The sequence below is a fragment of the Oreochromis aureus genome, linkage group 2, assembly GCF_013358895.1.
Source record: "Oreochromis aureus strain Israel breed Guangdong linkage group 2, ZZ_aureus, whole genome shotgun sequence".
Taxonomy (NCBI): Eukaryota; Metazoa; Chordata; class Actinopteri; order Cichliformes; family Cichlidae; genus Oreochromis; species Oreochromis aureus.
The window spans coordinates 19,072,501-19,088,750 of NC_052943.1; the positions used below are offsets into that span (position 1 = coordinate 19,072,501).

Consider the following 16,250-nt stretch of genomic DNA (forward strand, 5'->3'; position numbering starts at 1 on the left):
CCTGCAACATGTTGCATCAAATGATAAACTGTTGAGATTTTGGATATTTATTTCTCTAAAAACCAAAGTAAAAGGCCAGTAAAGGGTCTAATTATGAACTTAATCCATCTATGTGCATGTCCTGAATTTAACTCACACCAGTCATGTCGCTGACGTTCTTAGGTTCAACCAAATGCTGACCTCAACTGGCATTCCAATGTTCCAAAATAGACGGAGCTATAATTTAAAGAACCCAACTGGAAACTAAACCACATTCCCGGGTATAAAAAAAAAAGAAAAAGAAAAAAAGAAATATATTACACTGGTGTTGTATCATCCTGCCATAAATGCTGACCTTTCTTCAGAAAAAAGAAGCTACAGAACTAATATTGGCCAGTAAGATGTGCTGAGTACAGAAAAAAAAACCCTTGCATTTATCCAGCAGCGGGGGTCTGACTCTAGCCAGACTCAGTGCAGTAAACATGCAAGTACAGGGCTTCCTTTGAGCTCAAACACCCAACTTTTCAGCTGGTCTAGTTCCATTTCAGATAGGGTTTTTTCCCCCTCTCTTCTCTGGTGCTATGAAAAGGTTCTACACAGTGGGGACCTTTGAGTAAGTGTTTGTTGATTCAAAATGGAAAGAAACACCCCAAAGAAAAATTCACCACAGAAATGTCTCTTGCAAATGGAAAATTCCAGGGTTACCCCAAGTCTTTCAACTTGATTTCCACACAGGGTAAAGGCATCATGTAAACATGGCTTACAATATGAAGTTAGTGAGTCTTACATAGCCATTCTACCATTCCATAAAAGCACTTTGTTATTCCTTGTAGAGCTTCACAAAGAAGCAAAATGCCCCCAAAAGACAAAATATAGAGAACCTCAGCTACCCTATTAATAATGCATTCTTGGATACATTCTGTCCATCCATTCTGGTACCATTTTGTTTTCAAGCTCCTTCCCCCCCTTAAGCCAATCCTTCTTCCCAAAGTAAGAGCCATATAAATCCAAGCTCTCAGTCTCTATTACAGTAGAGTGATGGCTGCTTTCCAGACAAGCAATCTCTGGACACCCCTGTTCTTTGGTCCAAACTGCTGAACCATGGTCTAAGCTATGGGGGAAATGTTAAACATATCGATGCTGTGAAGGACAGATTTTGGCCAAGAGGGTCAGCTCCTATACAACTTATTCATAGGAAGGAAGCAAAAGGGACATAAACACCATGCAACTTATTTTAATAAATTTTGTTTTCTCCCAAATTAATCCACAGTATATGCAATACATTATTCTTACATTTAAAGAAAAACAAATCCAAATAAAATGCAACTGTGATATAGAAGTAAGTTAAATTTAGTGGCTCGATTTATCGTACAATTGTGAGGAAGATGATTTATTGTAATACCATCTCTGAAGCAGCAGTGGGCACAGTTAACTTCCAGGATGTACAACATTTGTGTCCTACATCCCTCTGGTGATCCATCATGGTATACATTTTGCTACTTTGAAGTTTTTTGGGGGTTTTTTTGGCACTGCTTGATACAGCAAAAAAATACCATAAAAATAAATATTAAGGATTATTATCCAAGAAGTACCACATTACCAGGTAAGTGTAATATTTTACAACCATTTCAGTCAGAGTTGTCTTTTCTTATCTTCCATTACTATGAAATGATACAGCCCAAAAGAGCTATCATTATTTGTCTTGTACCCAAAACGATTTTCCTCATGGACATGTCATGCTAATGACAAGCTCCATGCTAATGTGTAAAATAAATCAGCTTGAAATCCGAGACTCACTAGATCAGGGGTGGGCAATCTCAGTCCACGAGGGCCGGTGTCCCTGCAGGTTTTAGATCTCACCCTGGGTCAACACACCTGAATCACATGATTAGTTCGTTACCAGGCCTCTGGAGAACTTCAGGACATGTTGAGGAGATAATTTAGCCATTTAAATCAGCTGTGTTGGTTCGAGGACACATCTAAAACCTGCAGGGACACCGGCCCTCGTGGACTGAGATTGCCCACCCCTGCACTAGATGATCACCAGTCCAGGCAGAGCATGCTAAAAATCAGCCATTTCCAGTCCCTGACCAGTCAGTCAGTGAATCTATATAAACAACTTTTTTGATGATTCCCTAGGATGCTGCTGCCTAATGTTGTAAAGGCTTATCCAGTTTAATCAGTTTTTATCATTATTTAGTTATCATTTTATCGTTAACTCTGTTTCCCTGGGTCTTTTCCCGTGTGTTATGAATAAATCTTTTTTTTGGTAGCGGTACTGGTTTTATTTTGTTGTATTTATCCGCAACACCTTAAAGGCAACAAAATATCCAACAAAATATTGTTGGACATAAACCGGTCCGTGGCACAAAAAAAGTTGGGGACTGCTACTTTAGTTCATAAAGCTAATGCCGAGGTCCACAAACCAAAGGTTGGCCAATTAGTTCTTATAAGCAATTATCCTTAATCAAGCAAACAAACACATAAAAAGTTAGGAACAATATAAATTTAACTTGAGTTACGTTGTGCGTTATTAATCACCATTCCACATCTGCCATGTTTAAATCTCTTGGAATTTATCTTTCAGTGCATAATCTTTTCACCAGATCTTTGTTAATCCTACTGCTTTCTTCCCCCTTTATGCAGACCATGTCAGTTCAGACAGTATTGGTTTGAAGGGTCTGAACTGATTCGGCACAAGTGAAAGTGTGTTTACATTTAAGAGCGAGCCATTGTGAAATATGGGTGCACACGAACATTATTTGAGTGACAGAATACAATCTCTCTGTTAAATTTTGCCTTAGCCTACCAAAACTCCCATGGGATTGCAAATTACACAGAATTTTTGAACCACTGCAGTATAGGTTTTTTGAGAGAAGTCATGAAAACGTAGAAAAGTTGTACAGCATCTCCCTGGTGAACAGAATAATCCAGCTTCTTCAAACCACTACTCTGTCTTCTGCTCAAAGGGACTGTCAGCTGGGTTTAAATCAGCAGCACTGCAGCCACAATCCCATCTCACAAACTTTAAATGTAGAATAAGGCTGATGGCTCACTTCATCTTTCATGTAGCTCCTGAACTTGCTGTTGCAAAGTCCTTACCTTCAATTTCAAGGTTCTCTGCGTGCCTGCTTATCTTGAAAGTGATTAGTAATGAAGAGCTCTGTCAGTGATAGCATTGGAGCCCCTGAGTTGGTTGCCTTCAGGCTGCCAAGCTCTCTTAGCTACTCAATACCAGATGGCAGGTTGAACTGCGGCTGCTGCCAACATTGCTGATCCTCACAGGAAACTTCCACAAGCTAATATACATTTCTTTAACCTGAACAGATTTTTAGCTTCACTTTAGCACTTCTGTTGTAATTCAGAGGCTGAACACTTAGACTAAGTTAAACAGGATTCCTGGAGGGCACATACAAGTGCACATTAGACACAGGAATTAGCAACAATCATTACACAACAGTAGGCTGCTACAGAGATTTAGGACCAGCAGTGAGGCAAACAATCAAGTCACCACACCAACAGTCTTAAACATCAGACTAACAGATGGGGTGCAGGAGTGATAGCACCGAATGAAAGGAAATAACTTGACAAAAGCAGCCAACCACCTTGTAAATAGTGATATACATCATTTTCCTATTGGGAGCTTTGTAAAGTGTTTCTAATGAATGGCTCCTGTTGTTTCAAGACAGAAGGTTAAGGATGAAACACTGTTATCCACACTGCTTCCCACAAATAAGGTTTATGGAAGACTTTTATGCATTTCTGCACTCTAAAACTTACCAATTAGTTTTAGAGTGCTGTTTTTTAAAACTAATACAGCTTTTAAAAAATGTCATTTGATACTTATGCCATCAGTTGTCACAAGTAGCAGTATAAACCCAGGAAACAACAGCTGTTTAGAAAAACAGGTAGGGTTAGTTTGTCTCTCTAGATCATCCATATTTTTCACTCTTTAGATAAATGCAACAACACCATCTACTAGTATTGGTAAATGGGAATCTTTGGGCGAGGAAAAAGGTAGGAGCTTTTATAGATCTGTAAGCCAAACACATGACTATGTTTAGGGAGAGAAGGATTTAAACAGCTGGGCCCTAGTGCAGCTGCATTTCTTGAAGTGTACTGAGGGGACATCAGGACATCCTTTAAGAGAAAACCCTTGAAATTCTGGCTGAGAATGAAACCAGTTGTTTCACTTTGACATGAGCATATCAAGGACAAAATGCTGCACACACTTTTTTGGCCATAATGGCAAAAAAAACACTACCATAATATCACTGGTCAAAATCTAATAGCAGCCCATGGCAAAATATGAACGGTACAAATATTAAAAACTTACTGATAATTCTGCAAGGTGAAACGGTAACATTTCTTTCTATATATAAAAAGCCAGAATTCTAAACTATAAAGTTGCCACTTTTACTTTTATTTATTCAATTTTTGACCGGACGCACACTACAGTGATATATAGTACATGAAGTAGATAATACTGGATCCAAGTGAGGTTTTTCACCCAGTTTTACAAAATCCTTAGATTCTTACCAGTGAGTTAAAATGTCTGGCAAGTCCTCAAACTCAATTTACACGAGCCATATTAATAATGCCTGTACAAGCAGCACCACCCAGACTAGCTAGATTTGCCTAACAGACAACACCACACACTTTACCAAAGCTTCTGAAGTGGAACACACACTTTTTGAGTGCACAGCTCTCCTCATCAGTAATCTAAAGAGCGTCCTACCTGTCTGTCAGTGCAACTCGGAGCAGTCAGGTGACAGAATTCCAATGGGCCGGCTGAGTCAGGAAATGACTCTCTGAGATTATCACAAGAGTGGATGAAACTGAAGCCAATTGCTTTTCCATTTTAAGCCGATATGCTCGTGATTGCCACAAACACTTATTTCTGTGACACAAAGATTAATAAACTAGCAGGTCTCCAGTCAGCTGGTTTACTTTTCCAGGTCCAGCACACCTTAATTATAACAACATAGAGTTTCTTAATAGTCCTGTGTAGTTATTATGGTATTAATCTTAGTTTCATTTATTCGCTTATAAGGCCTGCAATTTGACTTTGAATTGCTAAGGCAAAGAGGAAGCATCCTATGTGACGATGTCTACCCTTTAACTTACCAAACAGAGCAATTTATGACGAGACCAAGTAAATTCCTGCTTAGTCAGGCTGTCACTGAAGTAGTTTGTTTCACTATATCAAACATTTCCTGATCGTATAAAAGTCACATTTTTACTTTTTTTCCCCACGTCTTTTGTCACATTTTTCTTTCCGTCAGCCAGCACTGCTATAAGAGCTCCACTTAGAAACTGCAAATTGTCATGCAGCAACCAATTAAAATTTAAGAGTTTCCAAAGTTGCTAAATCTCCTGGCATTATACAGCAGTCCACTTTGTATTCAGTCTTAATTTGTTCTGCAGCACTATCATCCAATGCCAAAGAGAGCTGAAATATTTAAGCTGCTTCTCAAGCACTCTATGTACAACCTATAAATCCGGTCTCTCTGACAGATCTAGGGAGCAAAGTGCCTCCCTCCCTCATGCCATTAAAGGCAATCTAAAGATGCTCTGCCAGTTGATCAGAGAGGACTAAAGCAGTGTGGAGGTAAATGGCTGTCACAAGGCCTGATGGACCTATTCTCTCCCAGTGGTCATAGGGAGGCACTCGACCTCCATTCACTCAATTTGATTCAAGGCATGTTTGTGCCTCTGGAAGGGTAGGAAATAGGAGAAGGGAACTGATCCTGTCTGTCTGTGCAAGATAAATGAGAGTATAACGGAAAAATGAAAACCCTCTAATCAGGAAAGGACAAGAAATACATTTTTATTCACTGGACAAGAGCACTAGCCTCTGCCCCCCTTGAATCACTCGTTTTATTAGACTTCTGTTAATTCTTTTTTCATCACTGCATAGTGACATAAAATAACCAAAAACAAACAAACATTTAAAGACATTTAAATAAAGGATTTCGGATTAATGGTTTAATAATATTGATAATTGTTCACAGGTGTGACAACTTTGCTTTACTTTTGCATATACAGTGGGGAACAGGAAACTGCTTTGTTTAGTCACTGCATTCGGAAATTAATGACATGAGACTAATCTTTGACAAGTCATTGCTGGAGAAAATTAAGATTAGGACAGACAACAACAATAACAACAACAACAACAAAGCTGTGGAACATCTGAGGCAAATTTACCCCGACTATAAACAGAGGACTGCCAGAATAAAGCAGAGTAAGCAGGTTAATGTGAGAGTTCAAACAACATCGCTTGCTTAATTAGATCCTGTGAGCCCAGAGAAAATGTCCCATTTAAAACAGAGCTCCTTATGTGTCGCCGGGATTCAGGGAATAAATGACACGGAAATCCTAATTGTTGGACGTCGCAGCAAAGAAACCAAACAACTTGCTTACCCTGCGAGATAGGCCCATCCACTATAATATGTCTCACCAGGCTCGATGATGCTGTCCAAACACAACAGAAACCGGACTGAATAGCATGTGAAAATATGCGATATTCAACAGCAGTGATCCGCCGTCAGCGTGGATTCAATCTATTCTGAAAACTTCCATCAATAAAAAAAAGCATATCTGGTTAGTCCAGGTTACAGCTACGACTCCGTTACAGTGATAACTGTAACATCCGCACAGGGGAATACTGCAGGTCATTTCTCATTATAAAGCTCACCCATTGTACATCAAATGCTCAGACACGCGAAAAAACAACGCTACCACAGTGGAGACGGACAGCACGGCTCTTCTATTGCGGTTTCAAAAGCTGGTACACGCCCGACAATTAGAGACTAAACACAGCTAGGAAATCTCCAAGCCTGCTCTTATAACTTCTATCAAATAACGCAGATGAGCGACAAAATGTGGCAAAACGTGCGCCAACTGCCGTGCGCCAATACACTGTACTGTAGCCTGCAGCAGAATAAGTAGATGGGGGGAAATAAATAACATCTCTGCTGTTAATATAACCGGGAGTAGAATAAAACTTGACGCGTGTATACCTGTGTACTGCAAGAGAAACATTGTCCACAGAAGGCGGTGTGCGGTTCCCGTCGGTCCTGTGCTGTAGGACGAAGTGTATGAAGTGGAAGAAAAAAAAATCCTTGAATGGAGACGGGGCTTGTTCCTCAGTCAGTCCGCTCCGCTCGGCAGACTGGACTGCAATGAGAGCAGCTAGTCGAAGCGGGACCTTTTAGCTACGGCAGGCGAGCCCGCCCTCACGACGTGCCCGGCTGGTGACTGAAGGGGAACACTACAGTTCGCCTCCGACACACGCAGCGTGCAGTCGAACTGTTCAGGTTGAGAGCGTGTCCGTGGGAGCTAGCGTCTCTGGCAAAACTCCCGCTATTCACCGTGCTATAAAGCCGAGCCCGAGCTATGATGGGCTGTCAAGAGATGATGATGTTTTCACGGAGAGCTGAAGCCGAACTACCCCCCCTACGGCAAGTCACTCAAAGCGAACAAGAGGAATCACTAACACGCACCGGCTGCTGAGCTGAATGCCAGATAGACAAGATGCACATTTCCAACTTTGCATTTAAAAATCTCCTAAAGGTGCACCCAAGCAATACATGCGCATGAAAGCCAGGTAATCTGTCCCAAACTTTTGACAGCTGTGCTTTGAAGAAGGTGTCATTCTGCAGCTTGCCGGTTGGAGGAGGAGAAGCATAGAGATTACCGTTCCAGTGCCATACTTAGCATGCAGACTGGGTGAGAGGCATCTCTTCCATTGCTGAAGCTGCAGATAATCTCTATGATTTAAAATAAATACATTAAGAGAGCACTTGTCCAACTAGTAAGTGATTATGCTCTTATTAAAAATGTGCCGGTTTCCACTTGCTACTATAATCTCTATAAGAGATTTTCAGCAAATCTGTGATTTTAAGTGATTATACCATATATAGTTTCTTTACTTGATCTACAGCCAGTCAGGTTTCTAAGTTGACTCTGCGTCTCCATGATGGTTTCAGAAAAAAAGTGTATTTCACTGAAATTCTTCTGAAGATATGAAAAATAGTCTACATCTCTTTAATAAAGTAAGAAATGTCTCCACCTGTGTGTGTGCTTGTGTGTGTTTGTGAACAACCCCGCTGAGGACTAGACTTTATTTTAAAATTCTACATTTCCTGGCTTTTATATAGGCCTGAATATCTCTGGATAAATACAGACCCCTTTTAGAACCAATTTGTTATTACATAATTTATATATCACGCAAAGAGCTGTAAATATCCAACATGCACACCTGAAGTCCCCATTTAGAACATTATTATTATTATCATTATTATTATTATTATTATTATTATTATGGGCTGATAAGGGGCCAACCTATTATTACGCCTATGTATCATCAAAACAGACTCCAAATGTTTAGAGATGTTCACTAAATACAAATCTGTAATAATTAACCAATTAGTCTAAAAGTAGGCTGTGTTAGCCACACAATTTGTGCTGCTGGCTACTGTTAATTTTACTGCACAATTTAAGACCACTTTAATTGATAATTTGATTGGCTCAAAAGTGCATGTGCGTGTTATTTTCTACTCAGTATTTAACTGCCATTTTATATGATCAAACAGCCACATGATGCCCATTCTATGCATGTCTTACCTGAAGTTTAGTTTTTAACATCAAAAAAGATTTTGCCTCTATTTACCATCTATTTGTTTGTCACTTTGCCTCTTTGTCTGGGCCTCTGAACTGTCACAATAATCATCCTCCTACCCTTCCAATATAATATAAGGCTGCCGAATAGCTGATTAGTTCACTTAAGTCTTATGTTTGGAGTATTATGGGCTCAGTGGCAGTAACAGTCTGTTGGCCATCTACTTGCAGTGATCATCTGTTGTCAGATGGGGGCAGTGCTAAAAATAAGTGCTACAACCGTTCTGCGGGTGCTGTTATTGGTCCGTCGTCAGCCAGCTGCCGAAAAAAGTGAAGTTATACCATACAAAGAGCTGAAGCTGCAGTCACCGTCTGTACGTTTCATACTGTATTTTTTAATCTTTGTTTGTTTTTTCAAAAGCTGTCTCTGCATTCCCTTTAAGTTGGGTTACTTATTTATAAGGGGCAAATTTCAACCAAATGGACACAACTGCGCTAACACAAATTTGATTTGATTCCTGCATTTTGTCATTGCTTGCAAGACAGGGAAGTGATGACAACATAGAGCCATCTGAATGGAGTTAAAACAACAGCTATGTGTGATCTGGAAGTCTACTAAATCTTTCAATTTTAACCCAATTTTGGCTTGTGGGATACTGAAGTCTTTTAAACATCTAAGTAACAGAAAATTGCTGGATGGAGCCATTCAGCTGATACTTCAAATCTGGCAAATGCATTTCAAGGGACCCAAGTAAATACAGTGTCCATTTTAAAATCACTTTGGATGAGCAGTTTTCATATTTTGACTTGAAGAGGTTTCCTTTTAACTACGACAAATGACTTCAATCACTCATTTTGCATGGATGAGCAGTTCTCAGGAAAGCTCCAAACGCACAGACAAATGTCTGTGTGGGTTTCAGTTCTTTGCCTTTTCCCCCAAGTGTTCATCAGATGTACTTCAGAGTTGGTGGGTGACCTTTCAGGATGTGAACTTCACTGTCGTTCGTATGAGCAGTTCCCCCAAAGTAGCTAAAAGTTTCATGCTACGCTTTCACAACAATCTGTGCATGTGAAAAATTTAGGAAAGATCATTAAAGTGCAGAAATAAACTACCAACAAATTCGCAGCCTCTGGGAAAAACTGCCATGATATTTGGGCAGAATTATTAAAAGTTAAGTGAATGCAAGCCTCTAACACAAGGCACATTTCAATGTGATTATTAAACAGCTGCCTCAGATAGCATTAGCTGTGCTCCTCAGGTTCACTTAATGTGTTTTGTGTTTATTAGCAGCGACGTGTTTATTGAGATTATCCTTTTAGCTGTCCTCGTTTTTTTTTTTCTTTCTTTTTTTTAACAATAGCAGACAACACATGTGCCTGCTGGCTTTCACACCCACCAAATGCCTATGATCTGGCATGATCTGGGTTGCACTAGTTGTTAAAAATGACTGAAACTTCTGCGACTGTAAACACTGTTTTGGTTTGATCAACACACAGTAATAAGATTAATTACGCAAGCAAAACAGCAGAGCAAACACTATTATGCTTCCATAATTAGCCACAAGCTGTGTACAGAGACATGAAAAACATCCATGAGAATGTTTCTGAAATGTATCGCTGCAGTGGTCACTTGATCCTCTTATCCCTGATCCCAAACACTCCCCCTTGAGACAACAACATTACCTGCCCGCTGTTTATGCTAGTAAAAATAAATAAATAAATGTAAGATTAAAACAGTGTATACACAACATTGTCATTCGTTGATCAAGGCTGGGGTACAGCCGTGCTGCATGCGGAGCACCTAATCTGATCCAAATCTGGTCGAAATTTGATTAAGGTGAGGTACTCCAACATCGTCCTTGTGCTATTCTTGTGGCAGGTCCCCAAGTCTGCGACTGTTTCGATGCCAGTGTAGTGCAGGTCCTTCTGGATCAGGACCATAACCACAGACTTTTTGGCCAGTATTTAGTCCTGATATGTCCCCTACTAAGCACGCTTGGGACACTATGTTCATCAGAGGCAATCAAAACCAATGACCATTGCACAGCTGCAGGCTGCAATCATCCCGGAATGGAGAGCATCTCCTTTTACTGACTAGTACATTTGATTCAGCCTCTAATGGTTAACACCTGAGGTTTACTATTCATTTAAGGTGAAATAAACAGTGTGTTCATTTTGGAAAGATTTCAAAAATTGTAACCATTTTTCCTGAGAAAAGATTTTTCCTGGCAACATTCATGTTGTAGCTGTTGTTTTACTTCATTAAGTACCAGCCACTTCAGCTAATGTGAAACTTACAATTATAAAGATAATATCAGCTTTTGTTGAGAATGTTTTACTGAGGTGTCAAATCAGCTGCTAACAATTAGTCAGTACTGAGTAACAGCTTTTCTATTTTAGTTTATACCAAAGTGTTCAAGATATCACTGGTAATGCACTATGTACAGCCTCCAAAATGACCATAAAGCTATTGCATTAAATGATTTCATTATAATAACTTCAAATACATATAGTACTACTCATCCCTCGAGCAAGTGCGCTGATAAACATGCTACATGGGTGAAGGGCTATGGAATAAAATGAACACTGAAAGGAAGCTACAACTTCAATTCCACAAAAGTTGGGTTGCTGGATAAAATGCAATGATTTTCAACTTTCATAAACTCATATTCACAACTGATCAGGAAAATAACTTCTCAATTGTTTAAACAAGAAAATCTTAAGAAAATAAATAAGGCAAACTCAGTGAAGCATTAATTACATGATGCTTTATGTTTTTAGTTGGTGAAAGATTTAGACTATAGACAGAGATTTTGTTGTTGTACATGCAGCATGTGGTTTAAAATGTACATTTACATACATTTCTCCAGATTCTGGTCTTCTGATGATATTATGTACTTTAAATAATGAGATAGTCATCACAATTTTACACTGATGAACATTATTCTGAAGCTGCTGCATCATTTGTAGGCGTAGTTTTCTGCAGATTGGTGAACCTTGGTCCATCTTTACTCCTGAGAAAATCTGCCTCTCTAAGATGCTCCTTTCATACCCAATCATGTTGCTGACTAGTTTCCAATAAACCTAATTAGTTAATTCCTCCAGCTGTTTCCTTTTAGTACCAATTACTTTTCTAGCCTTCTGTTGCTCACTAACTTTTTGAGACATGCTGCTATCAAACATCTATTTTTCGTGAAATAATAAGATGTCTCACTTTAAAAATCTGATCTGTTTTCTATGTTCTTTTCTCAATGATTTATTTAATTAGTCTGTTTATGCTGAAGGTTCCTTACACCAAGTTTCCTACCTCTATCAAGAACAAAACCTTTTTTTGTGATATTTTATTGTTTTTTTAATGTTTCAATTGAGTTTTATTTGATCTAGCCATTGGCAAAAACACTATAACCTGCAGAAAAAAAGGAGAAGCGTATTGCAGGACTGTTGCATTGCGTAGGTTTCGAATTGAAAGGCTGTATTCAGACATGCACATACACACAAAGATGCATGCATATACACAAGCCAAAATTGAGGTTGTATAGTTCAGGTCAATAAAAGCTAGATACGTTTAGGAAATAGCCACTGTGTCAAATGATTTTCCCTTCTGCCCTACCAATACCTGGGTTTCCACTGCCATCACACAATCATTTCTAAGGTAAATAAAAGTATTTACCAAAGGCCAGAGTTCCATCACCCTTTTCCAAAACACAAAATTGCCCTCAATTTTCCATCCACTGTGAAGTCAGAAGAACACTATTCCACAAACAAGGTATTGGGCTCATTCAAGTACAGTTACGACAGTACGTACTACTACTCTGTCTTTCCTCTAGCATCAGTAAATATTGTCAGTGACTCTTTTAACAGCTTTAATGAAGCAAACCTGATTTCGCCTTTGACAAACAGCAGTGTTTTATCAGTATGCCGTTATTTCCTGCCAATAAAATCCACAAATTCACCTGCTGCTGGATGTTGGTTAGAATATACTTCAAATGAGCCAAGTAGAATTCATTTTAAGTATGAGAAACACCTAAACTGTCACACCACATGACAGATACGCTCTGCAGGTACAATTTACCAAGAATATAAACTGCAGGCAGCACAAAAACAACTTCTTACTGATTTCCTATTATATGCAGAGTTATAGTCTCAGTGTTCTATCAATTTGTATAGAAATTCCACTTTTTCAAAATAAAACATATCCATCTTTTTTGTTTCACTTACCCAATTCATAGTCAGAGTGGGGTTAGAGCCTGTCCTAGCTGTCGCTGGGTCACAGGCGGGTTACACCCTGGACAGGTTGCCTGTCTATCGCAGATCCAGTAAAAATGAAACTAGGCTGCTAACCCAGTACCCCGGTTTGAATTATGTAGGCTATGTAACAATGGAAAGACTTCAGAACCATGTCATAATATGTAATAACAAAACATGTCTTTCTTGAGCATTTGGATTACAGCCTAGCCTTTGAAAAATATTGGATGGGTATGCTTCCAGCTTCAGATGCCAAAGTAGGTTAGGAAAAACAACAGCAGAACACATGCAAATTATACTGCATTAAAACTTTGGAGAAATCTAAGAGATACTTTGGTGAGCATCAGTTGACACAAACACAGCATTATCAGCCACGAGTTTCTTATTTATCATCCACATTTAGAGATATTAAAAATGCAAAACAACAAACTCACTCCTGCAACGAACACTCTCTGTTCTGCTGTCCACATTTTCACCAGAAAATGCTCGTCATAAATAAAGTGAATGTTTTCCAGGCAGAATTCAATTACCCCTGTCAGCCGGTAGTAATGAGTAACAGCCAGTGCATGCTCTCATTCAATTTCAGTGTCCATAGGGAATGATGTTTGTCTGATGTCTTGATTTTTTTTTTTTTTTTGTACAATAATGTTCTTTTTGTGGCCTGCTTAGTGTAGCAAAACATTCAAATCAAACATTAATTTGACTCTGTGCCTCAGCAGATGAAAGCAGCCTTGGTTCGCTTTAATGGCTTCATGTGAGAACGTGTGTGTTCGGTGACATTCGAGCCCTCTTTACTCAAATAAATTGGTGGACTTGAAAGTGAGTAGTAATTTTGGCTAGAACATTTCAAAATGTCTTATGTGAGAAGACCTGACCACGTTTCTAAAATCACGAGTCCATATCATGCAGCTCATCTCTGTTTCATGTAATAAAGCAGAAATACATAGAACAGCTGACCCAGTGAGATCTAATTTCCTGCCTAATATATTTGTTTAGTTAACGGGGAACTCTTAGAATGAATTATTCAAATTCAATTATTACATATTAAACAGAAGCTGGACCTCAACAACAACTATCACAGTAAAATTTTAACAACGGCTCAGAGAGACATAGCCTTCTTCTTAGAAGCAAGCATCCGTTTCACTCAATATTTCCCTTCCCACTAAACATTTATGACTATTTCTCCCATGAGATGTTGACACTGTTTGTTTGCCTCTATTGACTAATTTGTCATATCACACAGTCCTGTTTTCACATGGTAAGAGAGCTCCATGCTGTATCAACATGCCCTTTTCCAGTCAAAGAAGATGATTCAGGTAGCTTCAGTGAAGGAAAGCAGATGATATTTAAAAAGGTTTTGCTCAGCAGAACGCCTATAAGTCTAAAGTGACTGTTGAGATATTCGGTGTTGACCACGCTGAGATCAATGAGTGGTGGGCTTGTAGCCCAGACACGAGAAAATGTCATTAACTCCACTGCACTGTATGAAGGGAGACAGCCAGTGCAGAAATGTCTCCTGAGGATGGCGGACATCTGTGTCTTTTGGGCTCCTGCTAGTTATCTCTGACCTCTATCTTCCTTAAATCTTCCCTTTCTAATTACCTGTTCCTTCTTCTCCTCCTCCCACCTAACCTCATATCCTTGCAGCCTGACTGATGGTTAGCTTATGATCATCTGGACAGGAAAGGTTAAGGTGACTCCCCTGCATAAGTCACGCCTCATTAAGTGAGCTCACAGTGTCCCCGTTCACATACTGGTGCATTTCCCCCTGGATGAATTTAATGAGTTGTGGAGGAGTAACAAGCCACCATGAAAAATATTTGGAGCTAACATGTTTTGAGAAGGAAAACAATGTTTGCCATCATTTTTATGATGATCAGAGACGAGGGAGTTACTGTAGGCGCCTTGGTGACATCAGCATCTGTTCTGGAAACCGGATTAGGCTAAATCCAAAAGGAGGGCAGTCCTTCCTCTGGAGAGTCTTCCCTCAGGATGAATATTGATGGAAGTGGGTCCCAAATGGAGTGAAAATAACTGTTAACCCCTCTGCACTGCTGAAATGTTGTTAACAATGCTTGTAGTCCCACTATCTCCCACAGCTAGAGAATCCACTGACACAAACACCACTCCTGCATCGCCATCATTATAGCCACAAGAGGTGATCGGAAATCATATTTCTCTGTTCTACAACATTAACACACTGCATTGAGATGCTGCAAGTCTTCTGACAGAAGCTAAATCAGTTTATGAGAGCAAGCGGGCACCAGCCGTGCATTTTGGCAGCTGTGTTCCACAGCAAGCTTGTTGTGATTCCTGGCACCAAATGTACCATCAGCCTTGCACTGGAATGAAACTCCACTGCCCCCAAGTTAACACAAAGGCAGGCAATGTCTTGTAGCCAGACATCTCGCTCCCCAGGTTAAAGAGAGTATGGTGAGCTTAAAGCAGAAATGTGAAAACATTTCATCCATATTCTAAACATTTATCAGTTTGTCTGAGAAAGGACATGTAGACCTATAGATCCCTGCAGATATAAAAGCAGCTCTGAATTCTAAGAGAGCCCTGCTTGAATGTTTGTATAAACCAAATGCAGATGTCTAAACTATCAAAAGTTACAGTTTTTCTTGCATTAGTCATATCAGTGAGCTTATCTCTTCTGATGAATTCATTTGTAATATATGTAGTTTCCCAAAGACGGTGCCAAAACAGTCTTGCTATCTTGAAGGTAGAGGAGGTATTTTTGCCAATTCAGGAAAGTGCCAAAGCCTCAAACCTCCTATCAAGCTTTAATAGACTTTCAGTTATTTAATGCTACTTAATGTTTCATTCTTAACACACTGAAAGTATCTTTGCTGCAAGTGGGGAACCCTTAAGATGTTGTTGTAACCGCCAACTCTATGAGATACCTTACAGGGCGATTTCTTTATTATTTGTAAGCTAAAATAACTTCATCACTCATTAACATAACAAAAACCTAACTGGTACCAATGTGAAAAAAAACAACAACACACAAATTATTTCAAAGTGCATCTATTGCATCAAATTAAATTAAAATTATTATCAGTAGTTACAATTGTCAATCACAGGATTGGTGCACTTCTAAGGAAAAATATAAAACCGCTAAAAACCAAGAAGTCTAGTTTAAGAAACTTGCCATTTTTTTAAGTGTAATTAAAGTACAATACCAACATTGTTTTTGTTTTCCTCCTCAAAAGAAAATTACCATATAAAAAGTATGAATTCTAAAATAATAATAATAATGGATTTTTATTAATACTTTATTGTTTACAAGAAATGTCAAAATATTACATATTCAACTTGCTTTTATTTACTTCAGCCAAACGTTGACTGAATGCATGATCACATTCCTTCCTATTGCAGATGGTCATGCAGTGGGAGTCAGT

The 16,250-nt window shown here is 39.1% G+C and overlaps 1 protein-coding gene across 6 annotated transcripts in view; it reads right to left on the reverse strand.

Annotated features, from left to right (window-relative positions):
* Nucleotides 1–16,250, reverse strand: part of enox2 (ecto-NOX disulfide-thiol exchanger 2) — a 178,755-nt gene that overhangs the window by 117,089 nt on the left and 45,416 nt on the right. Inside the window, exon 1 of one of the 6 annotated variants that reach the window (XM_031740800.2) lies at nt 7,002–7,524. The exons of the other annotated variants lie outside the window; for them this stretch is intronic. Within the exon in view, the coding sequence (XP_031596660.1) occupies nt 7,002–7,023 (22 nt within the window). The 5' untranslated portion in view covers nt 7,024–7,524. Of the gene's footprint in view, nt 1–7,001; nt 7,525–16,250 lie in introns of those variants that run through there. 6 annotated transcript variants of the gene reach the window in all.